This window comes from Pantherophis guttatus, chromosome 1 (genome assembly GCF_059756535.1).
Source record: "Pantherophis guttatus breed Tessera chromosome 1, ASM5975653v1, whole genome shotgun sequence".
NCBI lineage: Eukaryota > Metazoa > Chordata > Lepidosauria > Squamata > Colubridae > Pantherophis > Pantherophis guttatus.
In genome coordinates this window covers 342,840,339-342,864,753 of record NC_142063.1, presented here as the reverse complement: position 1 = coordinate 342,864,753, position 24,415 = coordinate 342,840,339, and the positions used below count along the sequence as shown (strand labels likewise).

Sequence of the window (24,415 nt, the reverse complement as noted above, 5' to 3'; positions counted from 1 at the left end):
TCCGAGCCTTAGCCTCAAAATTTTTCCAGGGGAAGGTAGGATGAAAGAACCCCTTTGGCTGGATTGAATCAAAGGATTCTTATCCGCTGGATTCCTGGTTCTCTCTTTCCTTCCCCCCATCCCCCACACCCCACACTCCTCCACCGTCAAACAGCACGCGCGGGGGAGTGGGAAAGCGCGCGCCTCGCGGAGAGCACAGCTTAGGGCTCGGGCTGGATCGCGCGCTACTAACCACAGGGACCCGAAAGAGCTGTGCGAAGTTGGGAGGGAAGCGCCGCTTCTCTTTAAATCGGGATTTACTCCCGAGTAAAGAGCGAGTAAGGGCTGCCTTTGCTGAGTGCTCACGATTCGCACTCGCCCTGCCCGGCCTGCTCTGTAGCAGGACCCCCAAAGTAAGCAGTTTATTCCTAGCCTTTTGTGGGGGGGGGGGGCGCAGGATAACAACCGGCGCCGAAGGAGTCAGTCAATCTTCCACCGGTCTCGCAGAACCGGCTTCGCGGATTCGGGAGTGAAGCGGCGTCCTACGTAGCCCTTATATACCGGAGCATTGCAAATTTTTCCGATCTGTTTTTGCAAGAGAACTCCTCGCCGGGCGAGATTATTTTACTTGCAGACGTGACATCGGCGAACCCGAGTTCCTTGCAGATTTAGGGCAAACCGAGCGTCCGTATTGGCTCTCTCTCCACCAGAAAGCTGCCCCGGATCCATACGCGTCTCCATGGACGCGTTTAGGTTTTAGGGACGCCCCGGGGGGAGAAGAGGAGGGGAGGCAGATTGAGATTGCGCGCGCGAGAGAGAAGGAGAACGTGCGAAAGGGAAAACCCGAGAAAGAGGCGGTGGGCTGGGATTGCAACCAGGCTGCATCGGGGCAGAACAAACTCGGAAAGGGGGACAAATTAAACCTCATCCAGGAACAAAAAAAACCCCAGCGTCTCATTCACACCAAACCCTCAAAAATGCGCGCGTGTTGAAAGGTCTTGGGAAGGGGGAGGGCTTATCGGCCTCCCTTTTAAGTCCTGCTTCGTGGAACTAGGACGCCCCCGTGGGTCGGTCGACCTCGCGCCTCTTGTCCCTGACCCCTCCCTCATGCAACCCCCCCAGCCCCCCCTCCTCCCTCCCTCCCTCCTTCCCGGGACGCCAATCTTCTGCCTTTCGCTCTGCGCTCCTCTGCGTTGCGCTCCGCTGCGTTGGGCGGCGCATTTGCTGTGGCTTCTTGGCTCCCGGCGGCCTCGGAGGGCCCGTTGGCAGGAGCTCCGGGGGAAGCTGCCTCCCCTTTCGTGAGCCACGGCTCTGCCGCCGGGAACCCCGGTCTCTGGCGAGGGGGGGGGGCTCTCCCAAGGCCTCCAGCTTCGGTTAATATTTTATTCGGTTGACATGTTTGTTTTCTGGCGACACCTTCGCCCAAAGTCTTCCTCGCTCGCTCGGTCGCTCGCCCCCTTCCTTCTTCTCTCCCTCCGCCTCCTTCTTTCCTTCTCTCCTTCTCTCCCCTGAAGTAAACCGCTTTCTTTCTCCCTTTCTTTGATTCTGCCCCCCCCCATATACACAGACACACACACACACACGGCCGCCACCCCCCCTCCCCGCCCCGCATATGGGCCCAACCTGTCAAAAACCACGCCTCTGGGCTTCCACAATTGGTCTGCGCTTCGTAAAATCCACAATCATTAAGGGGGAAAAGAGAGAGAGAGAGAGAGAGAGAGACACGGGGGGGGGAGGTTAGGGAAGGGAAAGAGGGAGAGAAGGAGAGGGAGAAAAAGAGAGACGGGGTGGATAGGGAAAGGAAAGAGAGAGAGAAGGAGAGAGGGGGGGTTAGGGAAGAGAAAGAGAGAGAGAAGGAGAGAGAAAGAGAGAGGGGGTTAGGGAAGGGAAAGAGGGAGAGAAGGAGAGAGAGAAAAAGAGAGACGGGGTTAGGGAAAGGAAAGAGAGAGAGAAAGAGAGAGGGGGGGTTAGGGAAGGGAAAGAGAGAGAGAAGGAGAGAGAGAGAAAGAGAGAGGGGTGGTTAGGGAAGGGAAAGAGAGAGAGAAGGAGAGAGAGAAAGAGGTGGTTAGGGAAGGGAAAGAGAGAGAGAAGGAGAGAGAGAGAAAGAGAGAGGGGTGGTTAGGGAAGGGAAAGAGAGAGAGAGAAAGAGAGGGAGAGGGAGAGGGAGAGAGGTGGAAACGCGCCGGCGGGGGAAGCGGGGGGGGGGACGCGGGTGGGCGGCGGGTGGAGCGGAGCGGAGCGAGCAAAGAGGTGGAGGAAGCGGGGAGCGGAGCGAGGCGGCGCACGCGAAGACAGCCCCCAAAGCTTTTTGCAGAGCGAAGCCAGCAGGGAAAAAGAGAGCATTTCAACCCGGAGTTCTCCCGGCCGGGAGCTATGAACCGTCCGGCTCTCCTCCTCCTCCTCCTCCTCTTCCTCTTCCTCCTCGCCCAAGCCGGCCTCGATCCAAGGCCGGAGCTTCGCGCTTCTTAAACCCGAGGAAATCGCCTTGGCTTTCGTTTTCTTTTCTTTTCTTTTCTTTTCTTTTCTTTTTTGGATTGAAGGCGGAGAGAGAGCGGGCGAAGAGACGAGAGCGAGCCCCGGAGCCAAGAATTCGCTCTTCGCCCCCAGACCAGACCCAACTCCGGCCTCGCTCTCTCGGAAGGGCCGGGAGCTGCTCCGAGGCTGCAGGCGCCCGGGAAGAGGAGGAGGAGAGGAGGGGAGAAAGAAAACGCTGCGCTGCCCGACTGCCCCCTCCCGAAGCAACCTCCGAAGTTTTGCAAGCTCGTCTGGAGAGGCGCTTTTTTTATTATTATTATTTTCATTTTTTAAATTTAATTTAATGTTTTAAGAAAAAAACCTGCAAGATCCCGGAGGCGTTGAGGAATCGCCTTCACCGGAGGAGGAAGAGGAGGAGGAGGAGGAGAAGGGGAGGCCCCCCTCTCGGATCTTCTTGATTTTTTTTGCTTGTTGGCCGATCTCAGGAAAAGAGGGGGGGTCCCTTCCCGCGGGCCTCCCCCCTCTCTCTCTCTCCCACCCCCCCACCCCCGTTCGTGGCGGGGAAGAAGCCCCCCCGGGCGCCTCGGAGCCTGTCCGGGGGCTCCAAATCGCGGGGTTGCCGGGGGCTGTGGAGGGGCCCTGGGCTGCCCCCCACATTTGCTGCGGTGCTCCCTTCTTCCCCCTTTCCTCTTTGCCGAGCCCTGAAGGGACCCGGAGACGGCAGCCTGGCTGAAAGCGCCGGCGGCTTGAAACTGACTAGACCTCCGCCGTTGAGCGCCAAACAAGCCGGGCTGAAATTCAGCGGGCCCCCGGCCGAGGTTTCCTCCTTCTCCCCGCTAGCCCTCTCTGCCTGGGGGGCCTCGCTCTTCCCGCCTGGCTTTGTGGATGTCCCGATGAGAGATCCAGCGTTCCCGGGGGCTGCGATGGCTTACCACCCCTTCCACGCGCCCAGGCCAGCCGACTTCCCCATGTCGGCTTTTCTAGCGGCCGCTCAGCCTTCTTTCTTCCCGGCTTTGGCTCTGCCTCCCGCCGCCCTCGCCAAGCCCTTGCCGGATCCCAGTTTGGCTGGAGCCGCCGCCGAGGCCGGCTTGCACGTCTCGGCTCTCGGACATCATCACCAGGCCGCCCATCTGCGCTCGTTGAAAAGCTTGGAGCCCGAAGAGGAGGTGGAAGACGACCCCAAAGTCACGCTGGAGGCTAAAGACCTTTGGGACGAATTTCACAAACTGGGCACCGAGATGGTGATCACGAAATCGGGCAGGTAAGGAAGGCGACCCCACTCCCCGCCGCCGCCTCCGCGACCCGCAGCCGCTAATAATAATATAAACAATAATAATTTATTTTATTTTATTGGATTTATATACCGCCCTACTCCCGAAGGAATAATAATAATAATAATAATAATAATAATAATAATAATAATAATAATAATAATAATAATAATAATAATAGTAATAATAGTAATAATAGTAATAATAGTAATAATAGTAATAAGAATAGTAATAAGAATAATCAGGTTTTAACTGAGAAGGAGAGAAAAGCCACCTTAATCAAGGTGGACTCAGCCTTCCATCCTTTCGAGGTAGGTAAAATGAGGACCCGGATTGTGGGGGCAATAAGCTGACTTTGTATAAAAAAAGAACACCGCTTGGGGAGGCCCCCCGAAAACCCTACTAAGCAGGTATATACAAAAGTATGAAGGCTATTGCTTAACGCATTGTAAGCCGCCCTGAGTCTCCGGAGAAAGGGTGGCATATAAATTGAACCAATAATAATAATAATCATTAATAACCACAATATTCACAACCATCACAATCATATAGTCACTATCCTTGTGCAAGTTCCTTTTTTAAGGCAAGCTGCACACACAAGAATTAGGAGTAAATAGGAATAATAATGGCATATGCAGAATGATTGTTGGTGTTTATGGACCGCGGAGAGGGGGTGGGGGAGAGAAATACCAGCCCTTATGTTAACATCATAAAATAAAGACTATTGTATGACGCTATTCCCTTTTGAAGCTAAGTAGTGCAGAAAAAGTAAGAAATTTCTGCCTGGGTAGAGACGTGTAGATGAGATTTTGAGGCCATGGGGTTCCCACAGAGCTAACAACACTAATAATAATAATAATAATAATAATAATAATAATAATAATAATAATAATAATAATAATAATAATAATAATAATATAGATAGAATGATTTTAGTACTGTGGAGAGAGAGAGAGAGAGAGAGAAAGAAAGAGAGAATTCAGTCCTTGTCCAATAATAATGATAATGTAGCACTAATTATATAGATGCAAAAGGTTTTTTAAAGTCATTTTTATGGAAAGAGGGAGAATTCTGCCCCTCTGTCCAATAATAATAGCAATCATTATATACATGCAGAAAGATTTTTAGTATCTGCTGTGGAAAGGAGAATTCAGTCCTTGTCCAATAATAATAAAATAGCAACAGTAATAAGCATGCAGAATGATTTTTTTTTTATTACTTATCGTGCAGAGAGGAAAGAATCCGGTCCTTGTCCAATAATAATAAAGAAGCATAATATATACGAAGGAGGATTGGTCGTATTTATTGTGGAGAGAAGGTGAATTCAGTCCTTGTTCCATAATAATGATAATATAATAATAATAATAATAATAATAATAATAATAATAATAATAATATATGCAGAAAGTTTTTGAGTATGTATTACGGAAAGAGGGAGAATTCAGTCTTTGTCCAATGAACAATAAAAATAATCCCATCACACCCGCTGTGTCCTTTTGAAGTAAGTGCAGAAAAAGAGCAGGAAAAGTAAAGAACAATCATATAATATCCAGATCCACCATTGTTGGTGTTTTCCGTGGGGAAGGAGAGAAACTAACTTCTTCCTCTATTCCACGAGACCAGACAGGCTTCTTCGCCACGTTGCTAATAATAATATTTGCAAATTCTTACTTCGGGCACTGCTTTTTCCAATCTGCCCCTTCTCGTCCTCCTTGGCATCCCAAATAGCTAGGTTGGTCTCTGGGTGGAAATCAGGTTGGCCCGGGAGGTGGGCTTCCGTTTTGGGGAGGGGGGGGTACCTGAAAATCCTGATACAAGGGCCGAGGGCCGGTTTCAAGGCGTGGGGGCTTGGAGGGTGGAGGGGTTGACAAGGGACCTGGAAGCAATTAAAAAAAAAAAAAAGGCAGGATGATTTCCTGAAAAATTGGCTTCCTATCCTCCCTTGGAATTCTGATTTTTATTCCTTAAAATTCAGGAATTCAGGCTGTATTTCCACGTGCAAATTATTTCTATTTAAAGGCTGACCTTTCTTTCTTTCTTTCTTTCTTTCTTTCTTTCCTTCCTTCCTTCCTTCCTTTCTTTCTCTCTTTCTTTCTCTCTCTCTTTCTTTCCTTTCTTTCTTTCCTTACTTCCTTCCTTTCTTTCCTTTCTTTCCTTCCTTTCTTTCTCTCTTTCTCTCTTTCTTTCTTTCCTTCCTTTCTTTCCTTTCTTTCCTTCCTTCCTTCCTTTCTTTCCTTTCTTTCCTTTCTTTCCTTTCTTTCCTTTCTTTCTTTCCTTACTTCCTTCCTTTCTTTCCTTTCTTTCTTTCCTTCCTTCCTTCCTTTCTTTTCTTTCTTTCTTTCTTTCTTTCTTTCCTTCCTTCCTTCCTTCCTTCCTTTCTTTCCTTTCTTTCTTTCCTTTCTTTCTTTCCTTACTTCCTTCCTTTCTTTCCTTTCTTTCCTTTCTTTCTTTCCTTCCTTCCTTCCTTTCTTTCCTTTCTTTCCTTTCTTTCCTTTCTTCCTTTCTTTCTCTAATATTTCTTGATGGTCTCTTTGCTATATCTCGCCGGGGCCTTCTCCAATTCTAAGTCATTGAGCAAATCAGGAGGATTTTTTTAAAAAAAAAAAGAAAAAGGGGGAAAAAAGCCCTTCTGTTTTTATGCTCAAACATCTGGAAATCCACACCTGGAAATAGTTGGTGATCTGTGGGGAAGGGGGGCTGCCGGCAGGAAAACCCCTCAGGATCCCGTGTAAAAAGTCTGGGAAGCGTGCAAGTGGCCAAGGATCGGTCCCCGAAGTAGAGGGGCAAAAAAACCCTAAACAAACCCCGCAGTCTCCTCACGAGTAAATTCAAGGGAAAGATTAAAAAAGCGAAAAATTCGCGTTTGGGATTTCTTTTGCCGGCTTTTCCCGCTTCGAGGGAAATCGAGGCCGTTTAACAGCTTGGAGGCCGGTGAAATTGATTTGATCTGGATGCTGGAGGGGAGGGGGGCGTCGTGGCTGGCACCCCGGGTTTACCCCCCCCTCCTGCGCCCTCCCGAACCCTTTTTAATTTCGGAGGCACTCAAAGGAGTTATTGGTTTTAACAGAGGGCATTTTATCCCTATGCATTTTTCTCCTCTCCTTCCGCTCGTCTCTCTTCCAGTGGCCTATTATTGTTCGCCTTTTTAAAAAAAAAAAAAAATCACTTCTTCCTTTTATTAATAAAGGGGTCTGTCTATTTCCCACCCACCCCGTAGCCAACCTCGGACACGGCTGATTTAACCCCAACCTCAACTAAGATCCTGCCTGGTATCCATCGCCAAGAGAAAAACCCCTTACAAAGCTTTGAATCCAGATTTCTGGTTTATTTTTTAATTTTTAAAATCCAGACAAAGGGACCTTCTGTAATGATCGCCACCATCATTTATTTTATTTTATTTTATTTTATTTGTATACCGCCCTTCTCCAACAGGACTCAGGGCGGTGAACAGCCATGGTGAAACATAACATATAAATTTTAAAAGCAATTTAAAAAAACATTAAACAACTTGGCTATCCAATTAAAACAATCATCATTCTCATCATCAAAAATTTCGAGTTTTGGGTGCAAATCATAACTATTTGGGTGGTGGGGAAACATGAGGCGCTCCATTGAGTAGGGGGTAACCTGTCTTTAAAATGGCTGGAGTGATAGAAAAAGGTGTTGTTGTTTTTTTTTACTTGAAATGGGAGAAAACGGCTGATTGTTTAAGGCTTCTTCGGGTTTATAAAGCAAAAAATAAATATAATAATGATTGAATCCGATCGAATTAATTTCCTAAACGAATGTCGGTCTGGGATTTTCCCTTCGCCCCGAATTTTGGTTTGATAGCGAAGGAGAAAACTGGGCCCTGTTGGGCCGCAGGGCTAAAATCGGGGCGATCCCCGGGGGGATGGGGTGGGGAAGGAAGGAGGCCTTACTCCGGAGTAATTGCCCAGAGTTTCAGAGGGGTTAAGAAAGACCCCCACCCCGAGTAAACATGCAGCCTGCCCAGATCTTCACTTTCTTCTTGGGAGCTTTGACTGAAATCTGGGGGGAAAGAGCAAAGAGACGTGTTACTCAGGAGTAAACCGAGTCTCCCCCAGTTTTTTTTAAAAAGGGGGGCTGTATAATAGGAAGGGGGGGACCCAGATATTCAGCCGCCCGAACAGGAATGAGCCAGGGCCCGTTTTAACAGCATTATGAGACCCCTGGGCAATGCAGTGTAGTGGGGGCTCTAGGACAATTACTCCCAAGAATAAAAATGTAAATAGTCGATAAAAATTAAACGTATATTTATTTGATTGGCACTTCCAATAAATCGGCGTTGAAACATTAAAACACAGGCTGTGCAGCAACAGCTCATCAACACGAGAGACATTTGAATAATATAACAATAACACAATAATACTCAGTAATACAGTTGCTGTATTTATATGATACAAAGTGCGTTGAAGGGTTAACCTACGCAGATGAGTATGGGGCCCCTAAACTCGTGGGGCCCACGGGCAAGTGCCCATCGGGCCCGCGCGTTAAGGCAGCCCCGGAATGAGCAGGAAAGTTATAGAGAATGGTGGCATTTAAATAATAATAATAATAATAATAATAATAATAATAATAATAATAATAATAATAATAATTTGAACATTTTGACTCTACAAAAAACCATCTTACTCGGAACAGCTTACATCCTCCGACGATACCTTAACAGTTCCTAGGTCCTTGGTTAGGACTCGAGCTGCTGAGCTATTAACCAGCCTCAAAGGCTGTGAATCTCACTAAAGATTAAATAATAATAATAATAATAATAATAATAATAATAATAATAAGTTCCTAGGTCCTTGGTTAGGACTCGAGCTGCTGAGCTATTAGCCAGCCTCAAAGGCTGTAAATCTCACTAAAGATTAAACAATAATAGTAATAATAATAATAATAATAATAATAATAATAATAATAATAATAAGTTCCTAGGTCCTTGGTTAGGACTCGAGCTGCTGAGCTATTAGCCAGCCTCAAAGGCTGTAAATCTCACTAAAGATTAAACAATAATAGTAATAATAATAATAATAATAATAATAATAATAATAATAATAATAATAAGTTCCTAGGTCCTTGGTTAGGACTCGAGCTGCTGAGCTATTAACCAGCCTCAAAGGCTGTGAATCTCACTAAAGATTAAATAATAATAGTAATAGTAATAGTAATAGTAATAGTAATAATAACAACAACAACAACAACAACAACAATAATAATAATAATAATAATAATAAATTTAATATTTTAATAATTTTATTATTTAATAATTTAATAATAACCAGGTTCGCTCACCTTGGCCCTGATTTGAAGGGACGCAGCAGGTGCATAACTGGGTTGCAAAAGTATGGCAGGATTATTCCAAATAAAGGTCTGAATAAGAACCGCCGCCTTTGACTTGCCCCGAGAGTAATTTTTCTCTCCCCCACCTCTCCCTCTCTCCCTCTCTCCCTCTCTCCCTCTCTCCCTCTCTCCCTCTCTCCCTCTCTCGCCTCCAGACGGATGTTCCCCCCTTTCAAAGTGCGGGTCAGCGGCCTGGATAAGAAAGCCAAGTACATTTTGCTGATGGATATTGTGGCCGCCGACGATTGTCGCTACAAGTTCCACAACTCGCGTTGGATGGTGGCCGGCAAAGCGGACCCGGAGATGCCGAAGAGGATGTACATCCATCCGGACAGTCCGGCCACGGGCGAGCAGTGGATGGCCAAGCCGGTGGCCTTCCATAAACTGAAGCTCACCAATAACATATCGGACAAGCATGGATTTGTAAGTGGGCATCTTCCTTCCTTCCTTCCTTCCTTCCTTCCTTCCTTCTTTCCCTTCCCTTCCCTTCCCTTCCCTTCCCTTCCCTTCCCTTCCCTTCTTCTTTTCCTTCCATCCATCCATCCATCCTTTTCTCTTCTTTTCCTTCCCTTTTTTACTGTCTTCCATTCTTTTCTTTCTCTTCCACTTTTTTCTCTCCTTCCTTTTCTCCCTTCGTCCGAACTGCCTGCCTTTTCTCCCCATTTTCGTTTTCTTTCTTTCTTTCTTTCTTTCTTTCTTTCTTTCTTTCTTTCTTTCTTTCTTTCTTTCTTTCTTCCTGCCATCCTTTCTTCCTTCCTTCCTTCCCTTCCTCTTTTCCTTCCTTCCCTCCCTCCTTCCTTTTCTCTTCTTTTCCTTCCCTTTTTTACTTTCTCCCATTCTTTTCTTCCCCTTCCTCTTTTTCTCTCCTTCCTTTTCTCCCTTCGTCCGTCCTGCCTGCCTGTCCTCCCCTTTCTTTCTTTCTTTCTTTCTTTCTTTCTTTCTTTCTTTCTTTCTTTCTTTCTTTCTTCCTGCCGTCCTTTCTTCCTTTCTTCCTGCCGTCCTTTCTTCCTTTCTTCCTGCCTTCTTTCTTTTTTTTTCTCTTTCTTTTTCTCTTTCTGTCCCCTTCCCTTTCCTCTTTCCCTCCCTTCCCTTTCTCTTTTCGTTTCTCTTTTTCTTCCTTCCTCCTTGCCCTTTTCCTTCCTTCCTTCCTTCCTTCTCCCCTCTCTCCCTCCCTCCCTCCCGCGTCTCTACTTTAGTTCTTTCCTTCTGGCCTTGGGGGGGGGGGGAATCCTACGCCATTGACACGCGTCTCTATCTTCAGATAATCACTCCATTGGGAACTGGAGCGCGGGCAGGCGGGCGCCGCCTTTTCGTCCACTCTGAAAGGCCCTTTCTTAAACGGAGCCCCGGGGTGCAGGATCTCGACCCAACCCCGGCGTTGTTGTTGTTGTTGTTGGGTGTGTGTGTGTGTCCGGCCACTGGCAGCTCGAGGTCCTTGTTCCCAGTTCGGGCCCCGAGACCCCAGCGGTGGGGACCCGGTTTTTTTCTCCTTTAGCCTTTTCCAGCCTAGGTGTATAAAATAACAATACCCTTTACAATGATCTTGATAGGATCTTCTTTGCGCAAATATTTGCGCAGGATAAAGTTTGCGCGTCTCCTCTTTCTGTCTGGGGAAGGGAGCAATTTTCAAATGGCTTCTACCTGGGGGGGGGCTTGTTATTCCAACCCAGTCGCCTGATTCCGAAGTGGGGGGGAGGGGGAGAGAAGACCCTTATCAGTAGGCAATAAATCCACGCGGCCTCCTCTCTCTCTTATCAGGAGCTTAACGTTCAGAGCAAGCCGGGTTTCTAAGCTTAAAGTGGGGTGGGGGGGGGAGGCCGAGGGAAGTAGTAAAGAAACAAACACCACACACAAAGAAGACCCCCTCCGATTCTCCTTCGCGTACCCCGCCTGGCTTCCCACTCCAGCACCCCAATTCCGATGCAAACCCACCCCCTCCCCCGATATTCTCTCTTGCACCTTCGCTTCCTTGGAAGAAGCGCCGAGAGAAATATTAAATTACCGGCTTTTCTCCGGTAATTTAGATTCACAGGGGACGGTAGTTTAAGTAAGCGAAGAAGCCCCGTTCGGATCAACAGATTTAATATTTTTTTTGTAAATAAAAGAATCTCTCTGCGGAAAGATTGGCGGAGGAGCGCGGGGGGGGGGGAAGAGAAAAAAAATCGCCCGCAAATTTCCTCGGGGTTTTTAATTTGAATTCGGAAGCGAATTTTCCCCGAGGATCCGTGAATGTGGTGGCTCCGGCATATTAGCTCTTCCCATAGAGTTGACACCCGGGGGATTTTCGGATGTTTATTTGTATTTCTTTTTTCCCGGCTCTCGGGGAGAAGCGAATTCATTTTCGGAAAGGCGCAAAATTCTTTTTTTTGCAATCAGCCGAAGGAAAGTCGTTAAAGCGGGGTCGAGAAAGAGAGACAAACTTAACAAAAAACCGATCACTTTTCGTTGTTAAGGTGTTTAAGCTCTTCCTTTCACTTCCCCCCTCCCCAATTGCTTCCAAATGGCAGAAGGGGGCTGGATACACCCATCCTACCCCCTTACAAATATTCTGCGGTGGGGAAAATGGGTCCCGGAAGTTGCCAAACTGGATTTGGGACAATTTGGCATTTGAGCCCAGCGACTGAAGGCATTTGAAAACTGGATTCTGCCCCCAGGAATCAGGTTAAAAAAGGCACAATATCTTTCCATTGTGCCTTTTCAATGTATGTATGTCTAAATATCTACCTACCTACCTACATACCTACATACACTGAAAAGGCACAATGTATAAATATATATAATGTACATACATACATACTTACATACCTACATTGAAAAGATACAATGTATAAATATATATATAATGTACATACATTGAAAAGGCACAATGTATATATATAATGTACATACATACATATCTACCTACATACATACATTGAAAAGGCACAATGTATAAATATATATAATGTACATACATACATTGAAAAGGCACAATGTATATATATAATGTACATACCTACCTACCCACCTACATACATACATTGAAAAGGCACAATGTGTGTGTGTGTGTGTGTGTGTGTGTGTGTGTGTGTATAATACATACATACATTCTATGCATACATACATAGAAAAGGCACAATGTATGTGTGTAGTCAGGAAATATAAATTTAAGACCCACACACATACAAACATATATATTGTACATACATACATTGAAAAGGCACAATGTATAAATATATATAATGTACATACATACATAGAGAAGGTACAATGTATATGTGTGTGTGTGTGTGTGTGTACAAATTATTCTAAAAATACGAGTTCCAGGTATATTAGTAAAAAAAGAGGCAGACATACTGCGAACTCCGGAACTTACACACACACACACACACACACACACATACATTGAAAAGGCACAATGTATAAATATATATATATATATAATGTACATACATACCTACATTCTGACTTTAGATTATCATCTAGCTGTTTTTGTGCTCGCCTTTCTCAAACGTTAGACAGCGATTCTCCAATCTGGGAATAAAACCCTTTAAACAGAATTATGCCACATTTACAGTCAATTTAAATATATATTTAAAAATGCATTTCTACATCAAGGAAGCCCTGTTTGAAAATCAAATGAAATACAAAAGGGTGCCCTAGACTTGTTTGACCTCGGGGTAGCAAATGAGAGAGAGAGGGAGAGAGAGGGAGAAAGAGAGAGGGAGAAAGAGAGAGAAAAAGAGGGAGCGAAAGAGAGAGAAGGAGAAAAAAAGGAAGGGAGGGAGAAAGGGGGAAAGGGAGAGAGAGAGGGAGAGGAATACTTTTGATTTTTATGTTTTACATTGCTGCAAAAGAACATTAATGGGAGCATCTGAATCTAGACAGGGCAGGAGAAATCGGTTAAACAACAACAACAACAAAAAAGACCTTATTCATTAAAATCACTTTAGACGTTTCAAGCAAGGAGGAATTATTTCCATAAATCTTGACTTCGTTTTTGTTGTGTTATAACCTGACCTCCTTTTAAACTCACTTTAAGAGGTTATGAAAAGGTCTTTCTCTCTCTCTCTCTCTCTCCCCCTCCGGGAAAGGGAATAAAAAAAACAAGTTGAATTACAGGTGTATCTTACAAAAGCCGGTGGGGGAGCAAAAAATCCCCCCCTAAGATTCTGATCCTCGGCACCACAAGTCAGTCTCTACTTCTAACAGAATCCGGTTTTTTTTTTTAAATTACAGCTTGCAAGCAAGAATTGGGGGGGGGGGAGAGCCCAGCCCGCCCCAGTTTGCTATATATTTAATTTTCCCCCCGTGGAATGCGCATAGGTAGCTTTTTCCGTGGGTTTGTGAGAATGGAGCGCCTTCAACGTTTAAGTGGAACCTCCTTTCCTAATTTTTCCGGCCAGGTGGAAATTCAACTCAGGCCTTCTTGATGTGCAACCCGCCGGGAAATCTTGCAGGGAGGACAACACGGCTGTTAGGTGGCTGGAGAGAGGGTCTGGGGGAGATTTCCCCCGTCATTCAGGTTATCCAAGATGCTTTTTGGAAAAGACAGGTGGAGTTTCTTTCTTTCTTTGTTTTTTTTTTCCTTGAAGGCCTTTCGCTTCTCATCCCAAGAAGCTTCGGAACGGAAGAAGCTCCTCTTGGATGAGAAGCGAAACGCCTTCAAGGAAAAACAAAGTCCAGGTGCTTTTCGAAAAAACGCACTTTTGAGAAATGGCTGAAAAAGGAAGGAAGTCAATATTTGAACGCTTGGGAGGGTCTCTGTCCCTATTTTACAGGCGCACCCACGCGTGGTTACCGGCACACCCACGCTGTTCCCATCCCCGCCCCCCCCAAATTAAAAGTCACATTTTGGGGGAAAGGTGGGATTCAGGACACAAAAAATTCTGCCTCGAAGCCGGCAGCAGAAAGAGAGAAATTATTTGCAGGGATGAGATGGTTAAAACACTATTGTAAAGGCTAAAGGTCTCTCTTTTCCCCCCACCTCCTCTTCGTCCTCCTCGGCCTCTTTGGATCTGGGTTGGGGTGGGTCGTTCGTGGGGGGGGGGAAGAGGAGTCTTCCTTAAAGATCCCCACCCCATCATCATCATCATCATCATCATCATCATCATCATCATCATGCCACTCGATCAAGGCGCGCCTAACAATCCTTCGCTTCGCGCGGAAGGGAGAGAGAGAGAGAGAGAGAGAGAGAGAGAGAGAAAGGGTGGTGGGATCTCGGCGTATGGAACCGGTAGAGAATGGGTCGTTTGAAGGGCAGGAGTGGGTTTAGTGAACGGGCAGGTTTTCTTCCTCCCTTATTCCTCCCTTCTTTCCTCCCTCCCTCCCTCTCTCTCCTTTCCTTCCTTCCTCCCTTCTTTTCTTCATTTCCTCCCCCTCTCTCTTCTTCATTCCCTTTTTTCCTTCCTTCCTTTTCCTTCCTTCCTTCCTCCATCCCTCCCTGCTTCCTTCCCTTCCCCTCCCTCCCTTTCCTTCCTTCCTTTCTCCCTCTCTCCTCTATCTCTCCTCCCTCCTTCTTTCCTTCCTATCTTTCCTCCCTCCCTCTCTCCCCTTTTCTTCCTTCCTTTCTCCCTCTCTCCTCTATCTCTCCTCCCTCCCTCCTTCTTTCCTTCCTTTCTTTCCTCCCTCCCTCTCTCCCCTTTTCTTCCTTCCTTCCTCCCTTCTTTCCTTCATTTCCTCCCTCTCTCTTCTTCATTCCCTTCTTCCCTCCCTTCTTTCCTTTTCCTTCCTTCCTTTTCCTTCCTTTCTTCCTCCATCCCTCCCTGCTTCCCTCCCTTCCCCGCCCTCCCTTTCCTCCTTCCTTCCTTCCTCCCTCCTTCTTTCCTCCCTCCCTCCCTTCCTTCCCAACTACTTCCAAAGGCCCTTTTGCCTTTTAAACTGATCGCAGGAATCTCGCCTTGAACTTGTCCCTGAGTTGGATCGCGTCCCAAACTGTGAGCCTCACATGCTCCGGGATGGGGGTTGTGTGTGGGGGGTGGGGAGCGGGAAAGAGAGAAAAACGGCGGGGCCTTTTTCTGAAGGCCTCCAAAGATTCAGCCCCGGATATTTACCAGGGTGAAGTATTTTTGCCTCCCCACGTGGCAAAAGAAAAAGGAAAGCCAGCCGGGGCGCAAGGATCTCGTTGGTTCCAAAGTCCTGCGACCCCGAAAGAGGGGAAGACTGTCTGAGTTTGGCACAGGGGCCCCGTTTCTAAAGAAACGTGCTTTTGGGGAGCCGGAGTGAAAGAGAGGAGGGGGCAGTGTTACCCGCAGATCCAGCAAGGAGCGCTGGAAACGGGGAAGGCGTAGAATTCAGCGCGGCTCCTTCCCCCCCCCCCTGATAATTTTTCTGGTTGTGTTGTATACCCTGTTGTCTTACTTTTTCGGTCCGGTGGGTCGGCAGCGCCTCCTCGCGAGTCGGTCGTTGGGTGGAAGAAGGGCGCTTCTCGGCGAGAGGGCACCCCCTTCTCTCGCCTCCGAGGAAACGCCACTCGGGTCTTGGAGGGAAATTAGGAATATTACGAATATTCCCTCAAGAACGCCATCCTATGACCCGACTTAATAAACGGTACCGGCGAGGATAAGGGTGTGGCTCCCGGGCCGATCGAGGCTCCGTCCTCCGCGTCCCGCAGAAATGGCTTACGGAGGGGTTTACTTGCGAGTAAGGAAATCAAAGAGCATTAGGATTTGGGATCAATCCCCCCAAAAGGATTTGGGACTAGGAAGCGACAATTGCGAGTGGGTCTCCCACGCGAGGACTGTGACCCGCTCGTTCCCGGGAGGCTTATTCCCACGTGCTTTAAATACAGACTTTAACACTAAAAGCAATTTCACGCCGGCAACCCGCAAAGCAGGAGCGGCCGTTCCGACGTGCTTTGCTTGCTTTAGCAAGGAAAGGTCAGGCTCAAGGCTTTCCGCTGTCCATCCCATAATAAATAGAAGCAAAGCCCTTTTGGAGTTGAACGGAAATCGATGGCAATTAAAAAGCGCTTAGCTCTTCCCCCTGCTAGACTTCAGAGCAGATTCGAGGCTTAAAACGGACCTTAAACCCCGATTCTCCTGGGTTTAAGCGGCGCGTGTGAATCGGTATTTCTGGAGTCGAGAAACAATTCCTGGAGCCTTGTGACCATCCTGGGGTTGACACAGCCTCCCATCCTTCCGTGGTCGGTAAAATGAGGACCCGGATTGTTGGAGAAAACGTGCTGACGTTTGTTAAACCGCTCAGAGTGTGCTATAAATGCAAAGCACTACGGAGCGGTATATAAAATCTAAGCGCACTCTCTTCCTTTGCTTAGATTTTTGGACTCAGATAGACCGGCTCCAAATCGTTTGAACAATATCTGGAGCAAGAGATAAACCTCAGTTGTGAATTAGCTTAAATTTCACCCCCCACTTCTTGTAACACCACCAGTCGTATTCCCAGGGTAGCCTAAACCACAATCTAACTTGGCCATATTTTAACCTAGCCTGATTTTGGGACTCGGGCTCCGGGACAAATCTTTTTAACAGTATCTGGAGCAAGAGATAAGCTAGATAAGTTGTGAGCTAGCCTACATTTTTCTCCCTTCTTCTAACACCACCAGTCCTATTCCCACGGTACCCTAAACTACAATCAACTTGGCCGTGTTTTAAATAAACCCTGTAGCCAGCTTCGAGATCCTCCTGTGAACTCAGAATCGTGAGTTGATCGAAACCCACCATAGGAGTGAAACTGTTTGGAATATAAGCATAACATATGCGGCTGCCTAGAGTCGCATAGGTGAGATGGGGCGGCTGTATAAATCGAATTTAATTTTAAAGAGAAATAAATTAAATCCCCCCCAGAAAATACTTTAGGCTTCCAGCTCAATTGAGTAAAGCAAGCGGCAAGTTGTGTATCAAAGCAAGTTGAGTATCGAGTGCACCGTGGCTGCCTCCGTTTCAGGATTGATCTCACCTACTCCTTTAATCCGAATTATCAGCCAAGGCCCATTTATTGGCACAGAGGCCGATGGGGCGCAGGGATTCTTTTTAAACTGGTTTGAAAAAAAGCCCCTCTTTTTGAAGTTCACGGAAGCTTCCTTCGAAGGAATTAGATCCGCCACACACACAAACACACACACACAAAATGTAGCTTGTGCAAAAATGAAATGGTTTGAAATACGGGGCTTCCCGTTCGTTTAAACCCGCCATGAATTCAGTTTAAATGAAGTACCCTAGCAACCCAAGAAAGGGACCGACTGAAGTGAATTAAGAGTGGGGTGCCCCCCCAAAAAGGGTGGTTAAATGCTGCAGATATAAATAGAAATAATAATTATAATTATTCTGGGGGTCCAAAACGGGGAAGGTTCGAAGATCCTTCTGAAAATCGTCTCGGGTGGGGGTGTGGGGCAGAGGAAGGCCAAACACGGTTGTGAAACGACCTAAAAACCCTGCTCTAAGTAGTCCAATGGCGCCCGATTTGAGATTGACTTCCGAAAAAACCATTCGATTCACACTTTGCACGTGGGAATGTGTCTCCGTGTTTTAAGGCCTGGATGTCCAGGCGGCCCCTGGTGAGTAATTAGGTCATTTAGGGTTGGACGTTAGTGTGAAGCCTCGACGGGCGTTTCTTCCAATCCAGAAGCTGTGAAGCAGGTAGATCTCGTTGGAAACGGATTGCTTTTTAAGGATCCTTGCATTCCCAGATTCTTGCATTCAACTCGCAGGACCTGACTTTCGAGTCACGAGAGATTTTCCTTGTCGCTTGGAAAACCTCCCTCTTCCCCCCCCCACTTAATTTTCAGAAGGCAACCCCGCGCCAAATAATTAGGGCAGCTCCCCCACCCCCACACTATCCAGGTCTCCTCGGGACTGATGAGACTACAAGTCCCATCTCCCCCAACTCGAATTAGTAGCCGAACTTGTAACCTGGGCTTCTGTCCCAGAAGGAATGAAACCTGATTTGAATTCGCCAATGGATTGTCACCCATTGTGGCTCGGGAATCCAATGGACAGTAGTTTATAGGGGATCTCCTTAGATGGATTGAGTGGTTGATGATCTATCTATCTATCTATCTATCTATCTATCTATCTATCTATCCATATCTATATCATCTAGCTAGCTAGCTAGCTGGCTGGCTAACTATCTTCTAATTTACATATATAATTCTATCTTCTATCTAATTATGTAATTCTATATATCTATCTAATTTATCTAATTATGTATCTAATTTATCTATCTATCTAATTATGTATCTAATTTTATCTATCCATCCATCCATCCATCCATATCTATCTCTATCTATCTATCTATCTATCATCTATCTATTTATCTCTCTCTCTCTATCTTCTAATTACATATCTAATAATTAGATCTATCTATGTATATAATTCTATTTTCTATCTAATTATGTATCTAATTCTATCTAATTTATCTATCTAATTAATCTATTATCTAATTATCTAATTATGTATCTAATTTTATCTATCTATCTATCTATCTATCTATCTATCTATCTATCTATCTATCTATCTATCTATCTACTTATCTACCCTGTTTCCCCCAAAATAAGACATCCCCTGATAATAAGCCCAATTAGGCAGGCAATAAGGCCAAGCGCTTATTTCAGGGCTCAAAAAATATATGACAGGGTCTTATTTTGGGGGAAACACTCTTATCTATCTATCAATCAATCTAGCTATCTATCTAATTATGTATCTAATTATATCTGTCTGTCTGTCTGTCTACCTACTATCTATCGATCGATCGATCGATGGATGGATCTATCTATCTATCTATCTATCTATCTATCTATCTATCTATCTATCTATCTATCTATCTATCTATCTATCTATCATCTGGAAACCAACTTCCCATATCTGCCCCAGGCCCCTTTTAAGAGATCCGAGCCGGTTAGAATGGGGAAGAAGCACACCAGAGTTGGGGTACACCGCCGTTTTTCTTCAACCTGTTCGGGAGAGCCAGGCGGTTCCTAGACCGGTGGGTCGGCTCCTTCACTCCCTCTTGATCCTCTCCCGCCCCCACGCACGAGCCAGCTTTTAGGATCGCTCCCTCTGCGCCGCGCTCTTCTCTTCGCCCAACGGGAGATCAAACCAACCGACGCCGTTGCAGTACGTCGGGGACTTGTTCCCTTTATTCGCCAGGCTCTTGGATCCAAAGGGATCCAAGGCTTTACTTCTGGAGATCTCCGGCCGATCCGGTTTTCGTGGAGAAGCGTGGAAGTGGAAAGGGGGGGGGGATCCGATTGGAATTCCTGCGGCTCTCCGCTGTTTGTCGGTTGGGTTGCTTGCAGCTGAGGTGCGGAGGACTAGCGCCTTAAAGGGAGGCCGCGAGAGCAAAGAAACGGGTTTCTGTTGGCTCACTCCGATGTACTGTGGAGTAAAACGTCTTAAGGGACGCGGTGGCTCAGTGGCTAAGACGCTGAGCTTGTAACGGGGTGAGCTCCCGTGACTTGTCCCAGCTTCTGCCAACCTAGCAGTTCGAAAGCACGTAAAAAATGCAAGTAGAAAAATAGGCACCACCTTTGGTGGGAAGGGAACAGCGTTCCGTGCGCCTTTGGCGTTGAGTCATGCCGGCCACATGACCACGGAGACGTCTTCCGACAGCGCTGGCTCTTCGGCTTTGAACCGGAGATGAGCACCGTCCCCTAGAGTCGGGAACGACTAGCACATATGTGCGAGGGGAACCTTTTTACCTTAGTGACCAAAAGAAGTTGGTGTGCTTGGGGTGGTCGCCTTTCCTCCTTTTGGGGAAGGGGCAAAGCAGAAATCCTTTTGACAGCCTCTGGATTTCCATGGGAGTCCAGAAAAGGAGGGGAGGGGGCTTCAAAACTGTTTCCAGCGGAGAAACTGGGACTTTTCTTACCTACCTTTAAACTGTCAGAATTATTCGTATTAATCTTGTTTTTTGTTATTGGATGTAATTCTGGATCGATTTTTAGCATTTTCTTTCTTGATTTAAGAGCAGGGAGAAGTTTAGGGGGCTTCCTCACAAGTAAAGCTTGACAGATTGAGGTTTTGGGGCGCAAATAATTCCTTGCTGAGTTTTGGTGCGGTTTGGGCCCAGGATTTGGGGGTGGGGGAAAGAGAGGAGGGGGGGGGGAGACAAGCTAAAGAAAGAGAAACCTGAAAGACAGAACTCTCGACATGGCCTGGAGCACAGGAAAGCAGTCTCTTAAGATCCCCTCCAATACAGGTAGCCCTTGACTTACAACTGTTTCAATTAGTGACCAGAATTACAACAGCACTGAAAAAGGTGGCTTTAGGACTGGTCCTCACACTTATGACCGACAGGTGCTTGGCAAATGGTATGTATTTACAACAGTTGCAGTATCCTGGGTCCCAAATGATCATCATTTATGACCTTCTTAGCTGGATTCTCCAATCCAGATCAAGAGGGGACAGCCAAATTCCCTTAACAACCTCATGATTCATTTAACAACAGATGCTATTCGTTTAACAACGGTGGCAAAAAAAGGTAAATACTCCCTGAATGACCACTGTGGTTGGATAATTCTGGTACCCACTGTACTCGTAAGTCGAGGACTACCTGCCCCTGGCTGATCAAATAATGATCATCGTTATTTATAAATATATAAATTAAAAAAGCCAATTGTGTATCATAAAAGCACACCAAGCAATGTGAGGTTTCTCTATCTAGGACCAAAGCAAGGCATTATTTGAGCCAGAAACCCCAATTTCTAAAGCTTTACTCATGAGGAAGCTCCCTAAATTTCTCCCTGTTCTCCCTGTTCTTTTCTCCCTTACCAATTTTAAAACAACCCTTTTTCTTCTGCTTTTTCATTTATTTTTTTTGCTTAAAAAAAAAAACCCTGTCCCCTCTCTCAGAACTGGCTTTATCACCCTTGGAATTTTTTCTCGGTCTCTTCTACCACCAGCAAAAACATTTTATGCCTGTTTTTCCATTTCTACATCTCCACCAAGCGGCACCAAATCATCCTTGTGTCTCTACTAGCAAAATAAAAAAATAAATAAATAAATTCAAGTTCAGCTTCTTGGATTAAATTTGGAGTGCGCTGATCCTGAAAAGGATTGTTTGTTCCTCTGGACTTTCCCCCCCCCCTCCTGTTTTGCTGATGCTTTGCTTCTCCATCCTGTTATTTATTGATTTGTTACGGGATTTGCAGTGTTACTATGAACGTATTTGATCACAAGCTCTCCCACTTCTTTCTCCAAAATAGGTTGTTTTCCTACCCCCTCTAATTTTACTGGAGGGTGGAAGGATGTGATGGGATTTTTCTGGCGTAAAAACAAAACAATCAGCAGATTTTTAATTTTTTTTTTTAAGAGTGTGATCGTTTCACACTCTTTAGGCCCAGATTTTCCCCCCTTCCTCTTTTCCTAGCTTTTAACACCCGTTTTCTCCTCTTCCTCGCTTCCTTTACAGACCATCCTCAACTCCATGCATAAGTACCAGCCGAGGTTCCACATAGTAAGAGCGAACGACATCCTCAAATTACCTTACAGCACTTTCCGAACATACGTGTTCCCCGAAACCGACTTCATCGCGGTGACCGCTTACCAAAATGACAAGGTAAGAACCTGGTGGGGTACGCCCCCCCCCGGGGTGGGGGATTAAGGGTTGGGGGCAGTAGTGGGATTCAAGTAATTTAACAACCGGTTCTCTGCCCTAATGATTTCTTCCAACAACCAGTTTGCCAAACTGCTCAGAAAAGTTAACAACCGGTTCTCCCAAAGTGGTGCAAACTGACTGAATCCCACCACTGATTGGGGGGTGTGTGTGTTCTCTCTTCCTTAATTTCCTGGTTAGTTTCCCCCCACCCTCTACTTTAAGCTCTTACTTCTAAAGAGCTAGATTTGGAAAACTGAACCGGCTGAAACAGTAAAATATTTCCAATGGGTAATTCAAGATAGACTGCCATGATCCATGGAGGTTCCATTGAGCTTTAAGCTTGTCTCTTTTTGCTCCTCTCTCACTTTCTCTCTCTTTCTCTCTTTTTTTAAGTCCAGGAATTTGAGACAGGCAACCCCCCCCCATCAAAGCAGGGTGTAAAGCTAATATTAGAGAAAGAGAAATCTAAACTCTGTTCCTTCTCTTTTTTTAAAAAAAAAAAGTCCAAGAATTTGGGACAGGTAACCACCCCATCAAAGCGGGGTGTAAGGCTAGTAATAGGGAAAGAGAAATCTAATCTCTGCTCTATGGTTTTTGACTGGAGGCTGAGCTTTAAGTTATATTCTGCCTTTATTACTTTATAGGTAACTCAAGCCAGCGAATATATCCAATATTCCTCCCTCCTCCTATTTCTCCCATAACAACAACCCTGTGAGGTGGATTTGGGCTGAAAAGAAAGGGACTGGCCCAAAGTCACCAAAACCCAACTTTCATGCTTAAAGTGCAGCTAGAACTCACCGTCTCCTAGTGACCCGTTCAAGGTCACCCAGGTGGTTTTCAGGCTCACCGTCTCCTGGTGATTAGCCCAAAATCACCCAGTCAACTTCTCGGGTCTAAGGCGGGACGAGAACTCTTAAACATCTGGTGATTGACCCAAACTGACCCAGCCAGCTTTTGTCACACCTCCTGTTTTCCAGGCCAGAAGCTTAACCACTACACCAAAGTGGCTCTTAATATGTCTATATGAATATTGGAAGGGAATATCTCATCCGTGAAACCTACATATCTACATATCTACATATCTCCATCTATCTCTATCTCTATCTCTATCTCTATCTCTATCTCTATCTCTATCTCTGTCTCTGTCTCTGTCTCTATCTCTATCTCTATGTCTCCGTCTCTGTTTCTGTCTCCATCTCCATCTCCATCTCCATCTCCAATCTCCATTTTTTTTGTTTTTTTTTTAATTTGATTTATATGCCGCCCTTCTCCGGAGACTCAGGGTGGCTTACAATGTGCTAAGCAATAGCCTTCATTCTTTTGTATATTTATACAAAGTCAGTTTATTGCCCCCACAATCTGGGTCCTCAATTTACCTACCTTAGAAAGGATGGAAGGCTGAATCGACCTTGAGCCTGGCGAGATTCGAACCTGCAGTAATTGCAGGCATCTGGTCTTAACCAGCTTAATAACAGGGTGTCTTAGACCACTGTACTACCAAGGCTCCATATCTTATCTATCTATCTATCTATCTATCTATCTATCTATCTATCTATCTATCTATCTATCCAAATATATATATATATTCAAACTATCACTCTGTCTATCCTCCTGATTTTTTTTTTTTTTTTGTCCTCTAGGACAAAAATACCTTCGAGGTTTTAAGAGGTGTTTCTGAATCTGTATCTGTCTTCCAATGTAATCTTCGAGAAACTCCTTCAAAAGATGCTTTCATATAATTTTTCAGTGTTCATTTTTCCTCATTGGGGGGGTGGGGAGAATAATAATAGAATAAACGGAGGATTATTGTAGGCTCCACTAGTTACGTTCACTAGAAAAGTAACCCGCGTGACTGAAACTATTGCCCGCATCCACATGAATCTGGCCTCTTCCTAAAACGATGGCTAGTTTTTTCCTGACCCACCAAGCTACTCAACCCCCATTGAAACCTAGTTTAAATGTGTGAAACCACATGTGGTTAGATTATGGGTCTGTGTGCAGACTACAGCTTTAAGTTAGCTTGATTCTGCAAACATTTAGCTAACCCTTGGACAAGGGGCGCTTGGAAGCACGGACCAGTTTTCCCTGAATTTTGGGGGGCAGGAAAGGGGCAGGAAGGTAGAGAACTGGGGGCTGAATTCCCCCCCCCATAACCAGGTTACGCTGCCGATTGAATAAATCAGGTTTTACACATTTTTTTTTTTTTTTGCTTTAATTTATATGCCACCCTTCTCCGGAGACTCAGGGCGGCTTACAATGCGTTAAGCAATAGCCTTCATACTTTTGTATATTTTATACAAAGTCAGCTTATTGCCCCCACAAACCGGGTCCTCAATTTACCTACCTTAGAAAGGATGGAAGGCTGAGTCAACCTTGAGCCTGGTGAGATTTGAACTTGCAGTAATTGCAAGCAGCAGATGTTAATAACAGTGCTTTAGTCCACTGTACTACAGGCATTTCCCTGAATGCACGAACCGGGAAGTGAGTTTATTTCTATTGATATTATTGAATTTATTACATTTGTCTGCCGCCCATCGAGGCAACTCTGAATGGCTTCCCACCCTAAAATGAATCCCTAAATACAACCTATAGCTATAGAAAATCACACTAACACTTAGGAGCAAATACAAGCTTCCTTACAAGATGCCATTTGTTAAAAATTCACTAAGTAAAATTCTAAAACTGATCCAGTCGAGTAGGCCTTCCTAAGTGGCTTTTCTCCAGGATCTTTTACCTGATCCCGGTTGTGGGAATCCAAACCAATCCCGGGTTTCCAACAGAGGGGTCGGGGCGTGCAAAGC

At 45.7% G+C, this 24,415-nt stretch overlaps 1 protein-coding gene across 1 annotated transcript in view; it reads left to right on the top strand.

Annotated features, from left to right (window-relative positions):
- Nucleotides 1–2,234: 2,234 nt before the first annotated feature.
- Nucleotides 2,235–24,415, top strand: part of TBX2 (T-box transcription factor 2) — a 59,771-nt gene continuing 37,590 nt past the window's right edge. The window contains exons 1-3 of the mRNA XM_087890105.1: nt 2,235–3,715; nt 9,236–9,503; nt 21,429–21,575. Coding sequence (XP_087746231.1) covers nt 3,348–3,715; nt 9,236–9,503; nt 21,429–21,575 — 783 coding nt within the window. The 5' untranslated portion in view covers nt 2,235–3,347. The remainder of the gene's footprint in view (nt 3,716–9,235; nt 9,504–21,428; nt 21,576–24,415) is intronic.